Below are 25,050 nucleotides of genomic sequence, written 5' to 3'. Positions count from 1 at the left end.
AGCACAACACTTTCACTGTGACTGCACGCACTGAATAAGACATGAGCGACAACAGATGCAAAACTCTGCAGGGCTCCTGGTTTAAGCATGTGACACAGGTCCAGCTATTCAAACAGAAGCGCCGCCTCCACATATGGCGACTGCCACATACACCCACGCGCACAAAGCGGCGTCTGATAGGAGTTAGAGTGGAGTCGAGTTGGATTATATACACGTTTGCCCGGCAAGTAAACATTCAGCGCCCACGCCTCGCTCTCTCCAACAGGTTGTGTTTACAGATGGGCCTAAAGAATGTCCAGTATGTTTGCACTGTGTTTATTAATCTGTCCCCTCGTTTCCCTGGCCGCTCGTCCATGTCTGTGTTTTTGCGGCGGCAGCGCGGGGAGCAGCCGAGGCAAGCATCCAAAGTGAGCTACCTTAACTGCTTGTTAAAAGCGATGGGAAGAAAGGGTTCAAAGTTATGGGCATATTCAACTTTCCAACTAGGAATTAGCAGGAGGAAGTTTTGGGGAAATAACAGGAAATAATGTGAATACAAAGGAAATGTAGGGGTTATTGTCTCAGGCAGGGCTGGACTGGGACCAAAAAATTGCCCTGGCATTTTTGGCCATTTTATACGATATGCGGAGGAGGCACATATACCAGAGGATATATGCACACATTGTGTTGTTTCGAAAATTAAAATAAAGTGCAGCAGTCCACATGGAAGAGAGTAGCCATGTTAAAACTACTTTCACTACTCACAGAGACTTCCATCTTAGGAGAGATGGCCACAGTGTCACAATTCCCCTCTTGAGGTGAAAGTGGATGTCAAAGAACCACTGCTAGAGATGTCTTTTCAGTGTTTAATGAAATGTATGCCCGCAGTGAGACCATATATCCATGTAAAATAAAGAGCTCCTCACCAAAGTGGCACCTTAAAGTATGAAAATCAGAGAGAGTGAGAGAAAGATAGAGATGGAGATGCAGAGACAGGCAGACGAAGGAAAGACAGAGAGCAGAGATCAGTTAAAGTATAGTTTAAATAATGTTTAGGTGAACAGAGAGATGATGGCTTATTTTGTACTTACATAGGCTGAGACAAAAGGCTGCATGGACCTTGGTGGTCAGAGATGCAAGATTCATCTGATACCGTCTCTTCTAGAATTAAACACATGTAAACTCCACAGCAGGGAAAGGCAAACCTTCACTCCAAATATGCCCATACTGTTGAGACTGTTTCCAAAAATGTATTATAGATTATTATAGATGGTTGCATTAATGACAGTCACTCTGTAAAAGTAGCAGGCTGTATGGCCATCCAGGTGGATGTCAGCAAGAACACATAACAACAGCATACAGTATAGTGAACATACAAATGTGAAGAATGCCTGTGAAGTCCACACCAGTGAAAGGCACATCCCTGGAACATCCAGGGGGGCAGGGCAGCCTTAAAGAGAGAGAGAGAGTCTGACAGACGAAAAAATGAGTGATACACACCAATTGCATTACAACAGGACAAATGACTAAAATAAAGACACAGAGCCAGACAGCAGTCTGATACACTGTACATACTGGTTGAGCAAATGCTGAATGGCCCTCCGATAATCCTCAAGAACGAACGAGGCAATGAAATTGAATGATACGAACTTGAACAACTGAAAGCAGCAAGGGCACCCTGAGAGGAGAGAGCAGAGAGCAAAGCAATAATCACATTACTTTCTGTCAAAAAATGTAATTAAATCCACTAATCTAACACAGTGTTATTCATTTATCTTACATCTCACCTTACAAAAGTAGTTTCTTCATTAATTCACTCTTCTCTGTCAATCACTGTGTCAGTATCAAGGGACACAAGGGCATCCTTTTCAGTGGCCCTCCGCCCTCCCGCTCTTCATTCTGCTAACAGTTTATCTACCTCTTACTGGGCTGACAGTAGCTATTCTGACCTCCTCCTCAATCTGTCCCTGCTGGGTCATGTCTCACTCCTCCTCCTCCAAATCCACCTCAGTAGCTAATTCTCCTTCCTTCTCCGGCCCTGCACCCGCTGCCGCAGTTGAACTTCTGGTGGCAATGGCAAACATATCAGTAATTTTAGCACATTTTGCAGTGTCTACTTGTAGGCTTTTTAGGATAGAGCCATCTGCCAGCGTTCCGCCAAAACAGGACGTACAAGTAGCAGTGCCACTTTTAACCAAAATATTTCATAAAACCTAGTGCTGCTTTTGTATGTTTAAGTTTCCCAAATTTCCCTGGTTAACGTCTTAACTTGGACATTTTTTCAGAAATTAACTAACTCTTCACAGCACGAATAAGAAGTGTCCTTCCTGATTGCCAATCCAAAGATCCAGTCGTGACATGTTTGAACGTCATTCGAGAGTTCGACAGTATCTAAAGCCTTAAGGTGGTGATTTGGAGATAAACAAGACAAGGTTGAGTCGGCCACTATGCTCAAAGGTATCATGCAAGACCTGTTAGTTAATTACAAGGTCACCCCTCGCAGCTCTTTGACACGTGATGTTTTACGAGCCAGTTCACTGGGTTTAATAAAGCACTTGTAACCCCACTGGCTGTCTGTAACATCGCTTCATTGGGAAAAGAAGTTCAATTGACATACCCACAGTTACTTTACAAGGCTCTGGATGTGGCCTGTACATTTAACTGCGAATTGCTTCACATGAAGAGGCCATAAATGTTCTGGCCATACGAGGTAATGATAGGTTCTTTTGATGAACATTAGGTTTAGGATCAGCTTTAACTGGATATTTGTAATGGCGCGAAAGCCCCGTTCAGTCATCAAATGAAGCCTGCAAGCATGTCAGTCATCAGGGAAGCTGTGGCGGGTGGGATTTCTGACAGGTTTTTCTGCCAGCAGACTACTGTTTCAAACTGTCCAAACATATTTGGCACCAGATCTTTTTCGCAACAGATCGACCATTAGGGCCGTTTCCCGTAAGGTCTGTTCCCTCGATCATATGATCTGCTTCTGTTGCTATCTGACTTGAGAGTTGAAGCTGGAACTACTTCTATTAAAACTTTATTCAGTACAATAGTCACATCAACAAGTCTGCAGTTTAATCGTGTGCAATTTCATGTGTATTGTGAGATCAAAGTGAGCGTTGCCAGTGACAGTCACGCCGCACCCTCCGACACATCAGACACTTTTCCTTCCTGCTGGTTTTCCTTGTTTGCCTTATCCTGCCCAGTGAGACCACTGCCACCACTAGCTGAATCTGACAATCAAAGCCCTCGGAATTCATTTTGTGTCTATTCTGTATTGAAGTGCTAATGATCCAAAGAACAAAAGACTTAGGCAGGGCAGACGGGATGCGGCGATTGCCAAAGCAAGTGTCACAAATTGGCTCTCGCACACATCTACATAGGATTGTGTGTCTTCACGCAACAAGTATGTAATAGGCTTAACAGATCACAGCTGAAAGATCCTTGGTCCTGAGCCTAAGCCAGTCTTGAAGGCAATTATAACCACAATGCCTTCGCACCACACCACACAGGAGGACAGACAGAGAGAAGATGAGCCACGGGTGGGAGTGATGGTAAGAGCCTTCATCGCTGTCACACATTTCCCTGCGACTCCCTGCGACTGTCAGCCTCGTGTGACTGCGCTGAGGGAAAAACTGTTCATTTCAATATCCAAATAAAGAAGTGGAGGCAACAAACGTGGCTAACACGTCAGCCTACAGTGATTTAGGCCCTGACAGGTGATGAGTTTCCCCCCCGGCACATACAATAGACGGACCTGTCAAGGTCCATATCTCATCTCTGCAGCCTGTAAATGTTGAGTGGACATTCATGTTAAGGCAAAGGACCAGCACATGACCACTCGAATGTATTTTACAACCCCTTCACACGCGCTCATACGCTGATGGCAGGCTGCCATGCTAGAAGCAATCTAGGGCTCAGTATCCTGCCCGAGAATACTTCAGCGCTCAGCTGGGGGAGCCAAGAACTGATCCACGGCTCTTCTGATTAGCGAAAGACCCGCTCTACCACCTGAGCCATTTTCCCCCCAAACAGCCCAGCTGGAAAGTCAAAAGTTTCTCTACATCTGCTGCTGCCTGTAGCACAAACAAATCCCTGTAAATCTATAAATGACATACTTACTGTACACTTGCAGCAGCACAGTATACTGGAAAACAGCACAAACATTTGAAAATTAAGGACTTAACATGTTAATAAAAACGGTTCGACATTTCATTTTCTGATCATAATTACTGGAGAAGATTGATGCTACACTCATTTAACTGAGGTAAGAGCGAGAAAAGATAGAGTCTCACAGCCTGTGTTACAAAGCTGCTCCACAATCTGGTGTTATGGCAACATGAACCTCTGTGTCTTTTGCCAGATGGCAGCAGGGTGACCAGCCTTTAAGTATCCTTTGGGCTCTGTGCAGACATCTTACCTTACCGATGCCACTGATGCTTTGCAGATGGGTACCTAGCAGTGATGCTCTGGGTGGTTTTAATCACCCAGTGTAGAGTCTTCCTGTCCTGAGCCATGCATGAAGATGTGCGATGACCAAGCTAAGTTCTGATTCCCAGGAACCTAAAACTGTCCATCCTGCTGAGCACACAGCCCTGGCGGCTTCAGTGGGGAGCACTAAAGTAGAGGAGGTGTCACTGCCAATCTGAACTGATTGGGCATTAGAGCGTAATACATATTTATATATATGTGATATATATATTTTTTTTCAATCAGCTTTATGAGATCAACAAACAGCATTCTGATGTAGCTGTCAGTATTCTCTAGTGGAGTTCTCCCCTGCTGGCCATTAGAAAGAATGCAGGCTTTACACAGGAACTTCTGCATTGGCTTCACTTTCCAGTTTTGGATGCTCTGTCCATATTTTACAGTCAGTGAGCATGAGCCAGCAGTCAGTTAGCCTAGAGACAATATTTGGCTCTGAGCAGTTGGTTAGGCAGCCAGCAGAGAGTCTGGAAAGTTAGTGCTCCAGGCCAAAAAATGGTCTGCACATAACTGCCCCTGTGGAATGGCAGATACCATTTGTACCCTTTGGATTTATTTATAGATACAACATACAAGGTACAACATTTTAATAAGTGAGCTCTCTAAAGGTGCTGGTGGGTGGACTCTGTTACTTTTGGATGGAGCCAGGCTAGCAGTGTCGCTCTGTTTCAAGTCGTCATGCTGAACTATGCCAACCAGCTGCTTTCCACAAGAAAGCAAGTCAATATATTCCTCAAAAGGAACATCATCTGCTTCAAGTCACGAGTCAGATTTTAATAACATTTCAAGCACATTTCACACGATGCTTATTGGCTTCAACCATACGGCTGCCTTGCCACAGAAGCTTTTGATTTTCCTCAGAACTTGAGCCATGCACAGTTACAGCGTGCCGGTTTTGGACCAATCAGCCGTTCGATGTCCTCCACCAGCTTTAATGTCCTGCAATCAAGACTGAAAATGATAAAGGCCTTATTGTCACCAGAGAATTGCGGCACCCCTTTACGGTGACAGTAGTTTATTTTAATTTCATAGCGCAGTGAAGCAGGTAGTTCAAACACGTTGGGAAAGACTACGAGGCCTCAAACAGCCTGGTGAGTGGTGCAGTGCCAGCATGCATCAAGGGATCGCTTATGGGCCTGGCTTACAGTAACTACCTCATAATGCGAGGGAGAGAGAGACAGAAAGAGAGAGCGGCAGATACCGGTGCCAGGAGATGTTTCCCACAGAAGACAGTTTGGCTCTGCTTGTCATCCGTTCCTGTTCTTTGCTTCACTGCATCTGTACCGGATCATCCGAAACAACACGCGGCACAGAGCAGGCTGGTTGTGGGTAGCGTGTCTCTCTTGTTTAAAGTGCAGCAGACTTCTGAGTTCTGGTCGTAAAATAGAGCTGAACTTTGCATTTTCTGTGAGTCAGTTTTAGACATAGGTTTTGACAAAACACCCTGATGATCCGCGCGTTCAAGTAAAGTTTGGTCTAGGAAACAACCGTGACAGTCCATGAGGAGCTTGACCGAAATAATTGTTGTCGTGATAAACGACTGATGGCCTGAGGAATTTATCGAAATTAATTCTCGAGTTCCATCACCCACATTTTGTTGAGCCACGATGTTGAATGTAAATGCTTGATCGAAGTCTAATTGTTAAATATTAAATCTAAGTGATCAATCTAAATGCTAAGTATCAAGTCTACATGTGTTCCAAGCAAGTTGGTAACATCGCCTTTGATCTTGAATTGAATTGACCTCTTTCTGTATTTTCTTAACGTCGTAGCCCAAATGATCAACCGAGAAAAAAATCACAAGTTTAACTGCTGATGAAAATAGTAGTTAGTTTCGATCGTTCTATTGATCAGCCCCGTCACACTCGAGTATACTCACTGCTCTTCAGACTTTGAATGGATAAAAAGGGGACTAGCAGACAAGATGGCAGCCTTGATCGCCCTGCTCCCCTTGTCCCTAATCGCACCTCCATGCCTTTATCGCGCTCTCTCCATCTGTCTATCTCTGTCTTTCCTCTCTCACACTCACTCTATTCTTCATTCAGCAGGCGCCCACATCATTCAAGTGTGTTGGGTATTCCTGCCAGCCTCTCTGCCTGTCAGCGAGGCAAACCTGTGCTCCTTGAGGGGTGGCGAAGCTTGCCGGGTAAGAGGATGGAGGCCTTAAATGCCGCCATTTACTCTCCGCGGCTGGAGACAGTCTTCGTGTAATCACTACAGACTGCTTACTATGTTCGAGCCATGATTACATCTAACCTGAACTAATGCTGAGGGGCATGGACCAACAGGCAGGTGGAAGATGTCATCTGTCACTTTGGTAAGACACTCAGCATGACATTTCAGCGCATTATATTTCATTTTCACAGTAGAAATTGTTGACACAGCATGAAGAGCACAGTTGCAATCAGTGCAATTATAGAGATAAGAGGAGCGTTTAACATGAGCCACTGAGCACAATGACCAGGCCCTGAACCTAGTGACATGTTAATGTCCTCAGGAAAATGCATTAATTGTACAATAAGTGGGGCTTAAATATTTAGATATTGTCTATAACTTGATGTTAGCTAGTTTTATCAACATAACCAAAGTTTTCATTGACGATATCTACTTCTTTAGCCATTATAGTGTAATAAGTCTCACTATTAACTAGTTAAAGCAAGCTGTTTTTTTTTGTCTCCCAATGGAGGCTCTTACAGCAAACCTTCACACCTTCAACCTTGGATTTTACTCATCAAAATGATTCTTCCAAACAAATGATCTTAATCTTCTTAATCTTCTTCTGTTTTTATGGTGGCTAGCAATTAATCCCTTTTTCCAAAGGAAACACAAAAATGAGTCTTTTCAGCCACTTGAACCAAATTTTGATACATCTAACATCTTCTATTGAAGCATCTAATTCCCCTGTGGCCCAAAAAAGAAAGAGGCATCCAAAAGACTGTTGACAGGACATCTCGGACTGCAAACGAAGTCAAGTTTGACTCTTTCTGTTACCAAATTTGAATCTATGGAGGTTTTATATTGGTAAAACTTGCCTTTTTAAAAGATATTTAATCCCAGTATAGTATCTATGGGCATATTCAGTGGGCCACATAACCAGGATGTACACCCAGAAGCTAGGAAGCGTTTTTTGCAGATGCACCAAGTGAGTGTGTTTCTCATTGGATTGAACAGGCGCCATCTTTCACGCAGTATCTAGTTCTATATAAACCTTCTCCTCATATTTGTAATTATATGAATTTAGTATGATGCTCTGTATCACAAAAAGAGCTTGATGTTTGTACAAAACAAACTTATCAATTATTTGAAACTCATTTTACTTTTGACTGGCTCTGCCTCGACCACTGAACATCCTGGATCATGTTTGTGTTTTGCAGCAGGCCTCAGCCACGCGTACAGAATCTAATTTATTTTTTCTGTGACAGGTTACTTTGTGTGTCTGTATTGATTTGACATGCGAAAGATATTTCAGATTTATGAGTTACATCGACGTAAAGTACTTGACGTAATGATTTTGTGCGACACCCTGTGTACCCGCTTCTAGCTGGGTGAGTTTGGTTTTCCCTCCAAGTCACCCATGGATGAATGTGTGTCCCTGTAACATTTAGGAAGGGCAGGCCCGTATTGACCCCCACGGTTCAGTGAGCACTTGACGAGTGAGAGCAATGGAAATGTCAGCTGTAGGAGTCAGCGAGCCAAGGAAACACTAGAGAAATAAAACCAGGTCTGATGTTTGGAAACCGATGAAAACGACTTATGAGTTAAGCAGAGCCTTGACAGTTCATTGCAAATGAGGGCAGTGCTCAGGAATTGGCCTAAATTGAAGCTAGATTGATGGTGTCTCTTGATGCAGGGAAAATCAATGTGCGAAGCATCAGAGATAAATAGACGTGACTGTATCTATTTGTTTGTGGACATATTAATCGGGCCCTGTAGTACATCAAGTCAGAAAATGAATTTCAGCCCAGCCGATATGAGATTAGTTAAATGGACAGGTCCACAACTCAGATGGAAGAGGCATTAAACATTTACTGTGCTTCAGGTCGCACGTGTGACGGCCGAACAAGGCCTCGATTCAAGCTGCACATTTGTACGCGCAAACAATCCTGGACAAAAGTTTTCTCTCCCAGTGTGTCAGGCCTCCTAAAAATAATTTAGTGCGCACTAATCCGGAGCTCTCCTTTTCAATTAGCAGGAAGGTCAGGATTGTCAGGAGGAAGCAAATGAAACACAAGCTTAGGTTTTAATGAGGATATCCGCGGCAGCGAGCCTCTACAACCTTATGTCTGATAAGATTTTCTTACTGTGATCAAATCGAGTCAGAAAAAAAAGCAATTTCCATGCAGGATTTGAGAGGTCGATCGAATAGATGGGACGCCGTGGTTAGTTTTTGACCCGTTTTTAAGGTGCTATTATCATTCAAGCATGGCATCTGAGACAGGGTCCTGCCTAATCAGCTCTTTCAAGTAGATTAAAAAGGAGTAAGTTGACAAAGGGAAGCGGAGCATGAGCCGTTAATTTGAAAAGTACAGGCTCTCTGGCTTTTTGACATTTACGAGATGTAAATGCAAGAAAGAAACGCTGCACAAAAAAAAAAAAAAAAATCAGCCCCATGTTGGCAACCCCCATGCCTGCTTCTGGTATTTCTGAGAGAAGATGATTCATTGTCATGTACGTATTTCCAGCGCAGGCTGAGATGTTTATATCTGTATCAAGAAGACACTTTTAGCACAATATTATGAATGCAGCCCTCCTGCTTTGCCTCCTCCCCTGCTGTTCCCACAAAAGAATGATGTGATCTAGAGTTCCGGGCTGGAGAGTTGAAAATGGGATTTAAATTTGACACCTTCACCATCAGTGGTCAACCAGCATCTTCTGGTTGGGCTACACAACAAGATCAATTTTTTTATTCAGATTTGTCTGGGATTGAATTCTCAGACATGCTTTCTTCAAGACTGTGATGTTCGGTGCAGCCAAAGGATAACAGTGATGGAATGTCAAAATGTTAGAAAAGCAGGAGGAGAAGCTGATGTCTCTTCTTCTGAGAGATTTCTTGATGAATGACTGATCCATGTTCTGGACTACAGTGCAAATGTTATGTCTAGACAGAAATCCTTTTCCTACCAAGAGTGGTTGATAAAACTTTGACTGTTTAGATAAAAATCTTAATCCAAGATTAACAACAAAATTGAGTCCTGTCATACAACTCATTAAACTGACCTTTAGTACCAAAATCCCCGCTTTCTTTTTGAATTGTCAAAGTTATTAAATATCAAAAAAGAGCGAAATAAAGGATCCAGAATCAGAGTTTGCCACAAAACCTACAAAAAAGATTTGAGTACTGCACAGCCATCTAAAGATACTGTTAACTGCCACTCTTATGTGATGGCTGGTTATACCACATGTGCGTGCTGAGAAAGGACACTTGGTTTTGTCCTAACATGTATCCATCTAGTTCGAAGAGAAGTTTTAAAAAACATACAGGACGTTCACAGACATTTCATCTCTGGAGCTATCGGGCACCAACTCTTGTGGTTTTGAGTGAGGTGTCTCGACAACTCCTGGATGGATCACTATGACATTTGGTACAATCATGTACCCCTCAGGATGGATCTGAATTGTAATAATTTTGGTGTCCTCTTCACTTTTCATCAAGCTCCACCAGCAGGTCGCAATGTACCATCACACCAACGTGTCCAATACTTTGGCTTATGACTTTGTCCCTTCTGAACGAATGAAATTCCCTTCATACACTCAGTATGCAGGCCCTTCATCTTAGGAGGGCCCAAAAATACAAACCCGAATAAACGTCTGTGCCTTTTGGAGAATCCATCAGAATTTTACGCTTCACCCCTGGTGAGGAAAAATATCACATGTTGGCTTACCTGGTTCTGTTGCCACAAACTAGACTGAAAACTGTCCTGATATCTTCACTAAAAATATCAAGTGGTATCGCTTTGCCTGCAAATGTTGATGCGTACATTGTATCAGAAGTGTGAAATGTGTTCAACCGTGGTTGCATTGTGAGGCTCTTGCTGATGGTTGCATTTAGCTGGTAGCACTGCTCCGCTGTGCTTCATGGTAAATCGAATCGCAACCGTGTTGGTGACCGCCGACATACATGTCACCTAACAGCTCAACACCCGCGTGTGACGACAGGTGTTGTTGAGTTAAAATTACAGAGCACTGGCATGCTGGCAGCATATCAATGCATGTATCTTAAATGATGGATTATTTCGCACATCCATACTACAAAGTTCCAAGCTGGCTATAGAAACGCTTTCAGAAAGACTCAGTTCCACAGCCACAATAATGGCTTTGATGTGTGTGCTGTTCACAAGTGGGACACTTTCTACTAACTCCAATATGACATGAATGCAGCCTTTTGAAAGCTGCAAGCTTGGCTGTAGCCTCCAAACAATGCGACCTTGCATCAAAGACGAGTTGTGAAAATCAACACAGTTTTACGTGTTTAAAGACCAATTCTATAACCAAGTTTCAGCCGTGACTATGACTATGTAAGTATTAGTGATATAAAATACACTCATAATGTAACCATAAATCATCTGAGTGAACGATGGCTGTAGGTAAGCTACCCTCCCCTTTCTCCACACATACATTTTCATGTGATACATAATTTAGTGAGTATTACATTTACTTACCCAAGCCATTGTTAGCTGTATAATCGACCTCATTTGTCAAGCCTGTGAATGCCAGTGAAATAATTCAACCTTAAAATCACATAACTGCTCATAAAGAAGAGGTTTTAAACACAAATTAGGCGTATCAGGAGAGAGAAATGCTGCTATTTATGTGGACACTGTCCGTCTTGGGAGGTCATTAGAGCAAGTTGAGTAAATCACTAAATAAGCTGCTGGCAAAGTCAGTGCATTTCCTCTTACTAACAACACTGTCACGCCAGCAGGAAGTCGGGCTCCCATTCAACCCACCCCTCAGAAAGCTCCACCGCTGGCCACCAGAGTTTGAGTTTGCGTTGGGATAAGCAGCAATACGACACAAGTTTGCAATCCGAGGAGAGAAAAAAATAACACAGGGAAATTCAATTAAGCTTTAGCTGGAAGCATCTGATAAGTTTATGGAAATTAAAGTTTTATGTAAATCAGGAGTCTGCCTGGCCCCGTGCCAGATCACAAGGGGCTGCACAATATTGCATTCAAATTAGCTGCCTCAGAAAACTCAGCAGCTACGCCTAACAAGCCCAAAAACAACACCACATGAAATCCAGAGAGCGCTCTGCATATTTTAGAAAAGCTTTCGCATTATCTGCTCACTCTTAACATCTCACCTTTCGCTGTAAAAATGATTAATAGCCCATCTCTATGATTACTCCAAATGACTTCCCCGCTACTGTAGCTCCGCTTCTGCAGTCATTATTTTCTCTAAATTCAGCATAAAGACACTCTGGAGTTAAATCAATATGAATTCTTGTGATAAATTCTTTATTAAAACAATCCTTCTTTCGATTTCTTAGACAACCAGACAAAGCGAGTGAGTGAGAGTGTGAATGCACTGCAGATACAAGAGCAGCTCCAGTCACAGAGTACACTGACATCTTGTGGTCGGTGAACACTTGAGGAAAGGGAAGCTGTGTGTGCCGTACAGACACTTTTTTTTACTTTTCAATCTCTCTGCAACATTTCATCTTATGTAAGAGCTGCTGTTTGTGGGGCGTCTCCTTTTTGCATTATTGATCCGGCAGATGCTCCTCTGTAATGGCACTTATGGGACACACACCTACTATAAATACAGTCAGTCAGTTATTTGTACTGTGCATTGCATGTGTTATACATTACTATTAGTCCAGCAAAGAAAAGGAACAAGTCAGTCATCATACGCACAATAAATGAAAACTTTCAAGTGCGTGATTCCGTCCAAACCGATCCATAAAACATCAAATAATATCAGTCTCCTCAACTTTAATCATCAGATTAATGTCTTATTTAAAGGAGCACTATGTAGCTTTGGGGGAAATATTTTGATCAGAATTCATTGATTTTTATTTTTTTATTCTCATCTTTAAACAAAATAAATAAGCAAACTCTTTGCTTTCAAGACTGAATAGACAAACTAACCTTCAAGTTCAAGACAGTTTTATACTGTTTTACGACAGTTTTATTACTGTTACGTGACGGACCCTGTGGAGGATCATAAGTCCCTTTAAAAAGTGTTCTTTGGACTTTATTTTCCACTGTGAGCAGTTTGTTTATTCACTTATGGAAAGAATAAATTTAACTAAATAAAAAATTGTGTTTATTAAATATTCTGAGCCTCAATGTATTCTCCAAAACTACATAGTGCCCCTTTAAGTGTACTGGTAAAAACAGCCTCTTTATGAAGCCACAAGGCACAGTCGGAGTATATGTCAGGAGGTTTTAGGTCACTGCTTCCTTTAACACCTGCTGAGCAGATGCTACCTGGAGATGGTGGAGCTGGCGTGTGATTGGCTAGAGGAGGTAGTGGCAGCACTGAGCTGAGAGAAACCACTGTGACTCGACTCCAGACTTGTCATGGATCCCCTAGAAAATGACAGAAAAAGACAGAAATTAAGTGTTAGTACCTACCCAATCACTGTAGATCAAGCACATGGACAGGTAAATAGGTACAAAAGGAAGAAATCTGACAAAAAGCTTTTTAAAAATACACACATAGCTTCAGAGACAAAGACAATGTGACACAATGAGAGGAAAAAAATAAGCTCAGTGGAGTGAATAAACTGACCTGAAGTCATGGGAGGCCAGCACCTCGGTGTAGTACATGATCTTGCACTTGTGGGAGGAGACCTGAAGCGAGGCCAGCACATCATCCACACGAGGCAGGCTGGAGGCAGAGCATGCCGGGGTGCTGTGGAAGCGCCACTGGAGGATGTAGAAGCCGGGCCAGCGCGTTATGTGGGAGCCCTGTTTGAACGGAGGATGAATTTAAATGCTTCAATGCAACGGACAGAAAATAAGGACAAACAAAAGTTTTGTCGGCCATCTTCTCTCTCTCACCTGCACACTCTCTCCCTCCCTGCAGGTGAGTGCTTTCTCCACCATGCTGTAGTCCTTTCCCAGCACCCAGTTCCTGTCTATCAGCTGGGTGTTAACGGCCCCGAGGGATGTGATGGCGTGGGCTCCGAGGGTGTCTTTCTTGGGAGGCTGTGGGGCTCTCTTGGAGTGGTAGATGTTGAAAATCACATCTCCTTTGGACACATCAAAGTCCCAGGTGATGACGGAGGAGGCTTCAGTGATCTCGACCAGCATCTGCCAGAGGATGTAAAGAGATTGGAAACACAGAACAGCAGACAGCAGGTTGTTAATCACCTTTCTCACATTTCTTCATGCCTGCAATATATATTTCTTCCAGCTGGTGGCAGCCTAATCCATGGTATAAAATCCAGCATGGGCATTAATTAATAACGATGAAGCTTTACACTGGCACTCCCCAATCCATTTTCCAGGACCCTTGCAGCCCCCATCAAAAAAATTAGGGCTAATCATCTTCCCTGAATAAAAATGTTGATTATTATTCAGAATTTCACTGAGTGTCGCATGACAGATGTGATTTGACTTGACAGTTGGAATGTCATTATCATTACTTTTGCAGGGAGTCATCGATCACAAATAATCAGAAACACCAAACAAAAACTGTTCTAATTTTTACAACAATACAACAGCCAACGCGGGAAAAATTCTAAGGTTGATACACAGAAAAAAAAGCAAAAGGATAAGTAAGTCTACTTATCTTGATTTCATCTCTCAGTGCAAGTTATTCTCAGTGCAGATTGTTTGTTTGACTACTCTTGAACTGGTAATTCTGCTGCTAATGAGCCTAGGCTCCAAATAAATGTTTCTTTACATTTGTAATGATTATAAAGGGCTATATTTTCAGGCAAATCTGTATTATAAACACAGCACAACATTATTTTCTAATAATCATAATAGTAGGCTGGTGATGGATATGTTGATATGATGATGCTATGTTGCTTGCAGTCCTGCTTTTCACAAAAGCTAGTTTTAACCAAAGATTCATGTCAAGCTGCTTCAGTCAGGTGGAAGCACTGCTGTGACTCAGCTTGTCAGGAGAGGTGTCTGATTTCACAACATTGGATGGATGGATGGATGCTGGGCGCTGAGTTACTTTAACTACAAGTGTAAATGTGTAGTCATGGTGATATTACAGTGTATCCTCTGTAGAAGTGACTGTTTTCAAGAGCAAGGAACTGTTAATTGCCTCCACAGCTGATAAAGACAGCATCCATTACCCTGAGTTGACACAGTAAACATCATGTTAGTTAAATTTCAGGATAGCTAATACTCCAATGTCACATTCCCAAGAAAGTAACATGGAGCTGCGCTGATAGGAACACTGGTAACACTTACAATGACCATAAATGGTTAATATATAGATTATTAAACCTTTTCACTGTAAACAAAGATTGACATGTTTTTAAAACATTTATCAAGCCATTATTTATAGTAAAGTTAATGTTTAATAAATACTGTGTAGTTCATCTGTAAACATTATTTGGAGGGCCACTGTTAAGTGGCAATTGATGTTTATAAACCTGTACACTTGCTTCTTAATGGTTTATAAATCACTGTGAAAAACTATTAACTTGCGAGTAATTTACTATGTTTGATAATCTATGATTATGAGAAGGTGTTGAAAAAATCCCCATTATGAAAACCACCATCTGGTCTAGTTGCCTAGTTGTAAACTGGCAGCTTTTGTAATGTCGCAGACAACACGCCTTTGCAAATACTTCAAAAATATGGCTTCCATCACCCACAGATGTTCTCTGAATACCCCCTGGTGATGCTACTGCCCCCCCTACTTTAGCAAAGTTCAGACAGCTTCTCTCCTTGCTACATGTGGATCTGGGTGCTGATTTAAAAGCAGAAACTCTACCTCATATGGGGCTCCTTTGAAAATACTGGCACTCTTATAGATGGAGTCAGTTAGAAGGCGGTTTTCTTCACTCTCCAGCTCTTCTGCTGTCCTGTACAAAGATTTGGGGACCATACCTCCCTCAGGGATGTCACACTGGAGGGGGCAGGAGAAAAAAAAAAACTTCAGGCTCAATGACAAGAAGAGACAACTCACACGAAAATATGTTTTGATGTATAAATGATATTTCAGTGTGTGTGTGTTGTGTGGACAAAATCAACATGTTCAGCTCTGAGAACCCAACCAAACCTCACCATGCAATCCCCTCCCAAGAAGTCGGGGATGATTTCTTTGTCTATGTAGTCCACCAGTCCTCCTGGACCCTGGTAGTCGTTACCGGCATATACGAGGAACTTCTTGCGGGTGTTCTCATCAATTAGAGGGCTCACCTGGAAACAAGACATTGATCAGAGAACATGGAGAAAACAGCAGGTTCACATGTTCTGAGCTGTAAATGTTGATCCATGGATATTTGAATTATTAATGTTTAAGAAAAAAAATAGGTTGGCTGGTTGGTTGTGTTTCTAAGCATCTGTTTTCTGTCTTGAGTTTTCTGTGCTGCTTTTCTAGCCTTTATTGTTGTTTTGATTTGTTTTCACATATTAGCGTTAGTTTTTACTACTTGTATTTATGAATGTGATTACCTTTCTCCAAACCATATCATTCCATACTGCTGTGGCTGTAATCAAATCTGCCTCTATGAGTATCTGCATATTGTGTGGTTATAATTATGCAGCTCATCTCTCTTTGTTTATCACACGCTCGTATTCACAATCTTGCACCAGGCTATTGAGACTTATCTCTGCAATATCAGTGTCTGTACGGTACAACTTAATCTATTCTACCACTGCCAGATGATTAATAAAGCCACATTAAAGGCTGCACATAAAATGTAAATACTGGCATTCATTCTCACCAGGGTCCAGAGCACTGGGAAAACTCTGGGCGCCCTCAGTATGAGTAGGCGACCCAGAGTCTCGGGGTAGTTGGCCTCCACCACCTCAATGATTCTCAGCAGAGCCTTCACTCCTGGTCTCCAGAGGTGACGCATGTTAAGACCCTCTAGATCCACCAGGCAAGTCCAGCAGCTAACAGACACGTTAACATAAGACGTCACATGGCTGTATGTGCAAGTACTGAAGAAGACAGTGGATGAATTGGTATTTTGGTACCTGATGGGCCGACCGAAGACTCTGGTGTTTTCTTCACAACGCCTCAGTCCCTCCTCATTGAGAGACAGGACCTGTGTCACATTCATCAAGTTGTAGCATTAATGTGACGGAAGATATTTTAAATGGAAATGACTGTTTGTGTGTATGTATTCATGTCACCTGTCTCAGCAGCTTCTCCTCTCCTAAAGCTCGTACTAAGCCCTTCGTGTCCATTTGCCCCAGACGCAGAACATACAGAGGACGGCCATCTAAACCACACACACAAACAGAAATTCAGACTGCACTGCAGAAGGCTGGCTTTCACAGGTATTACTCTGACCTGGTGGATCAGCTGAGCTTTTAAAAGCAATGACTCATTTTTAAACATGGGAGCTGCAACAGATGGTGCTCAGACTTTACAGTCAATAATTAACAGGCCATTTGATTTGAACCCATATGCACTTAAATATAGAAGACTAAACCAAGAGCTTTATATAAACACTGGCTGCTGGCCAACCTGCCGATTTCTTTATTACCTCTGCAGGGAGGTTATGATTTCACCTGTGCCCTTTTGTGTGATGGTTTTGTCAGGACGACACAAAAACAGAATAAAGGGAGCACATCCATTTTTTGACATTTTTGTTGCTATCTTGGGAAACAATGCATGGATCTTGATGAAAAAAAGGCACGTTTGAAAGGCTGATATTTATGAGTTGGAACAATTTCATGTGGATCCTACATGTGGCAAGGTTAAATTATCGTTGAGCAGTTATGGGTGGTTTAAAATTTAGAGTGATAGAGGGAGACTGAGTTTGATATCAGATTAGGCTTGATTGAAACGCCTGTATCAGTCCACCACACATGCTTTATATGTGCTTCTGTTCTGCCTCATAGAGAGCCAAGAGTCTTCTTCAATGTTTGACAAATATTAGCAAAGTAATTGATGATACAAAACACAAGTATTGCACTGATCGCACAGACAGTGCAAGTGACATCCTCACTTGATTAAAACGTCCATTAAAGCGCTGCTGTTTCCTTATTTATGGGCTTAATTTATGAGCTAATCACTGAATAACCACATTGCCAAAGCAATAGACTAATGTTGTATGAAGAAAATACGTGCTATGCCTCAATTTTTAATGATATGGTTCAAATGTACACACACCATTTTTTTTGTATGTTTTAGCACTGAGCAATTATGCAAACCATTTTTAAATCTTTAGTTTAGTTTTTAAATTTTCATTAGTTTTCATTCAAATTTAAAGGTAGTAATTTTTTCAGTTTGCTTTTTATTTCAGTTTAGTTTAATTAGTTTAACAAGTGATTGAGTTTTAGTTTAGTTTTTATCTAGGAATGCCATTAAATATAGTTATAATAACCCTGTTGAACACACAGTTCAAAATCCAAAGCACCTCCGCTTTCAACATTGGAGTTGAAACGAAGATGGTTCGAATGTCGATTGCAGTGAGACGTCAGAGGCAGCGCAGAGTTTGGGTTAAGCAGAACTGGATGAACTTGGACCGGGAACTGATGACAAAGGTGTACAAAAGTGTGTGATAACGTACACTGTGCGTCAAATTCGTTATGAGGGTTTTAACCAACTGAATTCTGGTTGTTCAAGCCAACACTTGATAAATTTACACTTTCCCATAGAAGACTTTGTGGACAGCGATAAATTCCGAACTTTATAAGACCCCACGAAAAACCCTGAGCATCATTTGAATGTGCCAGAGGAAACGAGATCTACTCCATGTTGTTGTGAAAGCCCTGTAAACCTCTCTGCTTCTTTTATGTTTACATTCACTGATTAGATTCCACTTTCACTGTTGATAAACAAAAGCACAATAATGGTAATCAGCATAATAATCAAAATGTGATCATTTGAAGATAAACTAGTCAGGCAGTAATTATAAAGTACCTTTGTCGTGGTGGTGCCAGCCTCCGGCGTAATAGTCCTGAAGCAGCTGTGGCTGCTCCCACGTGTCCAACAGGAAATCTACCTGGTGCTGCTTCCTCCAGGTGAGCGACTGCCACATGAACTCTCTGGCTTTGTCAAGGTTGAAATCTCTGGCCCTCAGGAAGCGCAGCACATGCTGATCCTTTGGAATCTATACAGAAAAAAGCAGAGGTCAAAATGACTAATAAACGCTTAACATCTTAGCCGATGGACGCTTGCTATTTGCATTACATGTGAGCAGCACAACCAACTTAAGTGTGTAAGCAAACTGCTCCGTAAAAAAACCTGTGTGTGTGTGCGCGCGTGTGTGTGTGCGTGTGTGTGTGTATAGGTGACCTTGCCCTTGTTGTTTTCTTGGAGCCACTGGCGCAGTCGAATAAGACAGCTCTCCTGCAGAGGCGTTAAATCTCCTAGGTAACGTCTGATGTAGTCAGCATCTAGCTTGTCTGGGGGCCAAAACACAAGTACAGTGTAAACTTAGTGTATACTGCGTGCAACACATGAAGACACGAGAAGCTGTGCACTGCAGTGTATTTTCAACATGAGCCAAAATGATGAAATGAGTTGATTCTGCCAACTGCTATTATTTTTTTAAACAAAATCTTAGCAATATATTAATATTCTGCCATAGCACCATCAAATCAATAGTTATTTACCACTTAAAAATGTTAGTCTAATAAAACAACTCAAAAACTGAGGAAGAGGAGAATTTTTCACTCCCTGTACACATCTCAGTCCTTGGTGAGTGCACATAATGTGAATTAGTCAACACAAAGGAACAATACCACAATGCCACTTATATTTTAACTTTATCACTGCTATGCCACACTTAATTGTGACTGGTGAGTAAATGCTGACCGTCAGGTGAGCCGACCACCAGCTCTGTGTCTTTGCTGTCCAGTCCATTCCTAGCACCCTTCACCGGGATTGCTCTGGTAGTGCCAGAGACAACAGGGGGGGTCCAACGAGGTATGTAAGTTACTCCTTCTGCCTCCAGCTCTCTGAGGTAGTACTCAATAATTTCTTTACCCTACAACACAGAAAGGAGACAAGACTTTGAGTTAATGTGACACTGTGGTAAACTTTGGCTGAATTATACAGATGAATATGTGGGTTAGTTCAAAGATGCCAACCTTCTTAATGCTGCTAGCATACTGTTTCATAGCTATCTTCTCTGCTGTGCTCTCAAAGCCAAAAAAGGACTTGATATCCATACTAGCTGTCTGTTCAAAGCATGTCCAGTCTTCATTCTCTGGATGAACCTGTAGAAGAGAATAATCAATCAAAAATATTGTTATAAAAGCATCAAAATATTAACTTGACCCATGTCCATCTGTTGACATGCTATATGAATCTCACCGTGTAGTTGCAGCACTCTCGGACAACAACTCTGCTGGAAAAGGTCTCATTGTGGACCTCGATGCGGAGTGTCCTGTCTCTGCGATTTAGAGTGTTCTTCTGGATAAAGTATAGGTAATCTACACCGGCGATCTAACAAAAAGAAAAGGTATGAATTCATACAATGTGACAGAACACTTCCACAACAGCTCCCACTCTCTGACATAGTCATGACAAACTATTTACTATTTCTACAAGAACTTATAGCAACCGTAGACAGAGGACAGGTACCCGTTTAAGAAGCCGTGGGGCATCGATGTCGATCACGCAGCGCCTCTCAGTCACCAGTGTGGATCCATCCTTGCTTTGGTTCTCACTCACGATCTCGCTGTCTACAAACACTGGGATCAGGGGGCACTTTGGGAACCTCCTCACATAGGCCTGAGAGGAAGAAATGAGTCACATGTGAAAGGAGGCTAGAGACGGCCATTAGTACAAAATTAATTATAGATCCTCTAGTCCTTATGATGGTTCTAGTCATTTCATGACTATGTTTACTTTATTTGTGCAAGTGGCTGTGTTCATTCTGTTCCCATTGGGGTTTCTTGCTTTTGTCCTGCCTACTTCGAAGTAGCTCTCAAATTGGGCAGGAAAGCTGGTTTGAATGGACCCATTAAGAGAAGTCACTTGCCATAAGAGAAGTCACTTGCCACTGCGCTGCTATGACTAAATAGTCCAGCATCTCATTTAGAGCACCTAATTTCTTTGTCAGGTTCAAATGCATCTAACAGTTAGCAGCTTAAACAGTTCAAATGAATGCAGATTAAATTTTGATGGAGTTTTTTGAGACTATGTCGCCCAGCTGGCCTGGGAACGCCTTGGGATCCTCCCAGAAGAGCTGGAGGAAGTGTCCGGGGTGAGGGAAGTCTGGGTGTCCCTGCTCAGACAGCTGTCCCCGCGACCCGGTAACGGATAAAGCGGTAGAAGATGGATGGATGGATGGATGGAGTTTTTTGCAGTGCAGCCGCTCACAGCTGTGGTAGTTTTTACAAGCAGTGAGTACTCAGTGTTTTACTGCCCAAAGCAAACTGTATGACCACATGTCCGGGCTAAATTCTGCAGGGCTCTCCTGTCAATATTGATTGAGACGCTGACTGGCTGTTTCAGGGTCCAGAGAAAACAGCCTTCAGGATACATAACTAATAGCAGTGTTGTTTTGGCTGATAATCTACTGCCTAGTAACCAAGAGCAGGAAGGAACCAACCAACCATTACATTACAGGGCAACGTTTCACAATATGGATGCAAAATTCTGAGTAGTTCTTAGGAACAAATTGAAAACTAACTACTAGTTAACCATTAAGTAATGAGCAAGTCCTAAACAAATTTTAGGTCTACTTAATCCTTAGTTAAAAAAGTGTCATGAAGAAGAAACCAGCGAGGAAAGACACAGGGATGAAAGGGAAAAGTAGGCTAACACACCGCAGGTATTGACAAGGAACAAATATAAGACAGCATTTTCAATTGTGTTTTTTTTCCTCTCCGAATTCACCCTCAAGCGTGTCTTGCAGCAACCCACATATCCAGCTTGTATTGATACAGCACAGCATATGAGAAATCTGAATCAATATGATGGCATTATTCACGAAGCACATTAATGGGAGAGCTTTCCTTGGTAAATAAGCAGCATTGACCTGTTTAATGTAACAGACACACTGTGCGACAAAACCAATGTCTCAGTGATGGCAGACAAATTGAAATCCTTGTCCTTCCTGTTCCTCTCAGTGCTATAAGCATAAAAAGATAAAAGCTGAGCAGAGTGTGCTCGAGGACAACTGTCACTGGCAACCCAATAATTGTCTGATGGCCACAGCTGTGGAGCAGGAAAAATGCTTTATTAAAATTTCCACAAGCGATATTGATTAAATGATGTGGTGTACAGCATGTACAGATAGCTTGGTTATTTCTCCAGCTGAACAAATCTAGTGCCACTTCAATTACATGAGAAATGCCATATAGAGGTGTCACGAGAGGGACGATAACTATGACACTGGTTAAACATTAAGTAGTAACCTGGCCACTGATGAAGACTATTAGCTAAGGTAATAACCTGGAGTAAGTCAGTGGCAGGATCAGCCAGGGAGCTGATGAGAAAGCCCAGAGAAATAAATGAGAGCGGAGGAGGCAGCTCTATTCACTGGGCGCTCTCCTTTATGGTACTGAGGCCTGGATCCTTTCACGGGGGCTGCTATTTACTCTCCACAAAGGGCCTATTTTGAAGATCCTTTTTCAGTAACATGTAGTGATGCAAGAGGTATTTCTGCTAACGATGTTTCACAGAAAAATAAAGCTTGTGTAGGTGTTGACTTGGCCTGTTTGGTGAAGGAGTCACTGCAGCGACACAGGCTTTTCCTCCTCTGAGGCTATTGCATAAGTCTTTGGCTTAATATGTAACTTCAGAGGACAAGAAACAGACGGTGAAAGTGGATGAAAACAGCCTGCTTCCCATTTTACTTTTTGTCCTACTTTTACTTCACACACAGCTCCCGGTCTTACATGAGTTTAAATCACGGAGTGGCAGTTTGCAGGTGAAGTTTTCCACTCAAGGGAAAGAGAGTTAATCTTATGGTGAATAAATGTTTGGAAATTAGGATCTCTGTTGCTATTTCAATGGATTTCTCTGGTACGACTGTTGAATAATGCTGCACTATAATATAAATCTTGTGACGGCTAAATTGGTATCTCTAGAAGAGCAGTCAGCCGAGAAATTCAAGTAATGTTTTAATACCAGTAGTTGTTTCTTTGTACTAGAGCAATCATAAAGCAATCACAAAAACTCCTGACATCTCAGGACAGCACACACAATGAGTTTTAAAGAGCTACAGGTGTGTATCTTTACAAATACTTCATCCTTAAAGCCCAGTTAACAACAAATGACCTTGACTTATTTCTGAGACGCCGCCTGTATTCATCTTTGTTTTTCTACCCTGTTCTAGCAGTCAGCATCAAGTGCCATAAATCATTTAATTCAGGAGCACCGTTGAATTTTGACATTTACGATATCAACAAGGTAATAATACAAATTTAGAATTCATCTTTTCCATCACTGAATAAACAAGCTGTTCTCAAGAGGAAAATAAGGTCCCTAGAACACTGTTTGAGGCTAGAAAGGGGGCAAGGTCTGCCACATATAGACAACACAACATGACACTTAAATCTAATGGTGTACTTTACTCTGTAATTCTGAGGTAATCAGTGTCCTGACGTTTTAAATGTTACGGTGTGGATGTGTCCAAAAGAAGTCCAGGGAGTAAAGGACAGGGTATTATATCATAACAGAGGACACTGATGCAAAAGTGACTTTTCTCAGATGGACTAAACTCTCCTTTCCATGAGTTTTTAGAAAAATATGGATAAGATCAGCAGCTCAGAAACTACTGAACATCTATGAGAAACAGCAATGTCTAGCCGCCGGCATGTGTCTGGGTCTTTGACGGTTAAAGGAACAAAACATTTAACTACAATCAGACTGGTACTGAACTGAATGGAAAGTAAGCCTTATTCTTTTAGGTGATGAATTCATTTCAAGTTTATCCAGCAGCTATTTCAAAGTGCGTGACACGTAGACTAGACTACTGCCTTCACTGCAGACTTTGGTGAGAAGAGGCTGTACAGAACATTCTGTCCTTCACTTGATATGTGCATTTATTTGCAGTAGTGTGTAAATGAAGAGCGAGACACATGACCCTAGGATGCAGAAAAAGGCTACAGCTATTTTGTATGATTTAACTTCTATCTGTTTAATATTTCGTCTCTCCATTCCCAGCAGAATATGTTTCAAGAGTGCAAGGGTCGCAGCCAACACATTGTAAGAAGAGTAATAACCATTAGTTATGTAATATCCTTCAAGTGCTCTGGATCATCCTTTATCTTTATAACAGCTCTGGATGTGCACACACAGTACTCACCGCCATGATTAGCTCAAACGGGTGCTTGTAGACCCGCACGGGGGACTGGTACTCCTGCACCATGGTGGACCCTGGTTCACAAACAGCCTCTGGTGGATTATCACAAAGACATGACACAGCAGTGTTCAGCAGTTTACACGGGTTATTATGCTGTTGCTGTTATGAGATGTTCATAGCTCGTCAGCTGAGTAAGAGGGTCAACGTTCAGAACAAATGGGTTTACTGCGGGTGACGGTTGAACTGCAGAAGTTTTACTGGAGCTAGCCAAAGTTAGCATTGTAACATAATGTCTGCTGCTGAGAGGGATACAAAAAAAGAAAACAACAAGCCCGTGTCTGTCCCGTGACGGCCTGGCCGGGTAGAGTGTGTGGGGGGACGGGCGGCCTGAGAAGCGACAGAACATAAAGACGAACTTCACTCACAGCTGTTTGAATCCGAGCCGCTCAATTTAAAGTGCGTCACTGCAGCTGCCGGATTCTCCTCGGTGCGTCCATACCGTCGCTCCAGGAGGGAGAGGAGGGAGTGTAGCTTCCCTTAATGTAAACGGCGAAATGAAAAGTACTGTAGCCGTGTCTGTCTGTTTGTCCGTGGGTCCGCAGCACAGACCGATAACTCCTCCTCCTCCCTTCACACAAACAGGAAGTCGGTGTGACACTTTCATTCAAATTCGCTGGTTGTTATCTGGAGTTTTATTGTGAAAAGCCAACATATTACTTTGTTTTATTTGCGCCTCTTCAGGGAATAAATACATATGTATGGTAGTGAATAATATTTTGATCCCGTTTGAATTGAGCCACGAGTTACCCATATGACGATTCTGACTTAACCACCCCCTTTTTTTTTGACGGACGCAGTTTTCAATTCAATTCAAAAAGCTTTATTTGTCCCTGGGGTGACCACTGAAGGGCATGTGAGGTAGTTGTACACAGACACAAGTCAGCCCGTTAAGTACACAGACACAAAACAAGTTAGTTATAATAAAATGGACTAAATAAGAAAGTATTTGCATGGGTTGCAAAGTAGCATTGAGGTAGGTTGGGTTGTGCATTTAGAGGCAGCAGGTTTATGCAAATATGGAAAATGCAATAGATCAGGGAGGGGGAAAGCGGGAAATGCAGTGACCATCAACAGGTTGCTTAGTTTGTCGTAAATAAAGTAAAATATCAATCGTCTCACTCACAGTACTTCACCTGCACCATGGTTGCAACTGGGCACAGAAAATGTAG

The 25,050-nt window shown here is 42.2% G+C and overlaps 1 protein-coding gene across 4 annotated transcripts; it reads right to left on the bottom strand.

The window, feature by feature from the left end:
- Positions 1-831: 831 nt before the first annotated feature.
- On the bottom strand, positions 832-24,471 carry LOC119014401 (SEC14-like protein 1). 4 transcript variants are annotated; one of them, XM_037089532.1, is made up of 21 exons: positions 24,247-24,471; positions 23,825-23,913; positions 20,149-20,298; positions 19,879-20,010; positions 19,653-19,781; positions 19,378-19,549; positions 18,856-18,965; positions 18,481-18,670; positions 16,743-16,831; positions 16,584-16,654; positions 16,328-16,499; positions 15,666-15,800; positions 15,373-15,507; positions 13,473-13,724; positions 13,201-13,379; positions 12,897-12,998; positions 11,124-11,165; positions 1,555-1,657; positions 1,356-1,429; positions 1,071-1,140; positions 832-916 (listed from the first exon to the last, which is right to left on the bottom strand). In XM_037089532.1, the coding sequence occupies exons 2-17, from the start codon at positions 23,885-23,887 to the stop codon at positions 11,153-11,155; spliced, it is 2,094 nt and encodes a 697-aa protein (XP_036945427.1). In that variant the 5' UTR covers positions 23,888-23,913; positions 24,247-24,471; the 3' UTR covers positions 832-916; positions 1,071-1,140; positions 1,356-1,429; positions 1,555-1,657; positions 11,124-11,152. The 4 variants fall into 4 exon arrangements, with proteins under 4 accessions (XP_036945427.1, XP_036945428.1, XP_036945426.1 ...); XM_037089533.1 differs by having other exon boundaries at positions 1,071-1,449; XM_037089531.1 differs by lacking the exons at positions 832-916; positions 1,071-1,140; positions 1,356-1,429; positions 1,555-1,657; positions 11,124-11,165 and adding an exon at positions 11,901-12,219.
- Positions 24,472-25,050: the final 579 nt, after the last annotated feature.

This window comes from Acanthopagrus latus, chromosome 23 (assembly GCF_904848185.1).
Source record: "Acanthopagrus latus isolate v.2019 chromosome 23, fAcaLat1.1, whole genome shotgun sequence".
Lineage (NCBI taxonomy): Eukaryota > Metazoa > Chordata > Actinopteri > Spariformes > Sparidae > Acanthopagrus > Acanthopagrus latus.
This window is presented reverse-complemented; position numbering and strand designations above follow the sequence as displayed.

Coding starts and splice junctions, on each gene's coding strand:
- LOC119014401 (XM_037089531.1), bottom strand. CDS start 23,887: ATGGTGCAGGAGTACCAGTCCCCCGTGCGGGTCTACAAGCACCCGTTT. Junction 16,832..18,480: donor CTGGCACCACCACGACAAAG/GTACTTTATAAT, acceptor TGTGTGGTTTAG/ATGGCCGTCCTCTGTATGTT. Junction 12,220..12,896: donor GCCAGCTCCACCATCTCCAG/GTAGCATCTGCT, acceptor CTGTATTTATAG/TAGGTGTGTGTCCCATAAGT.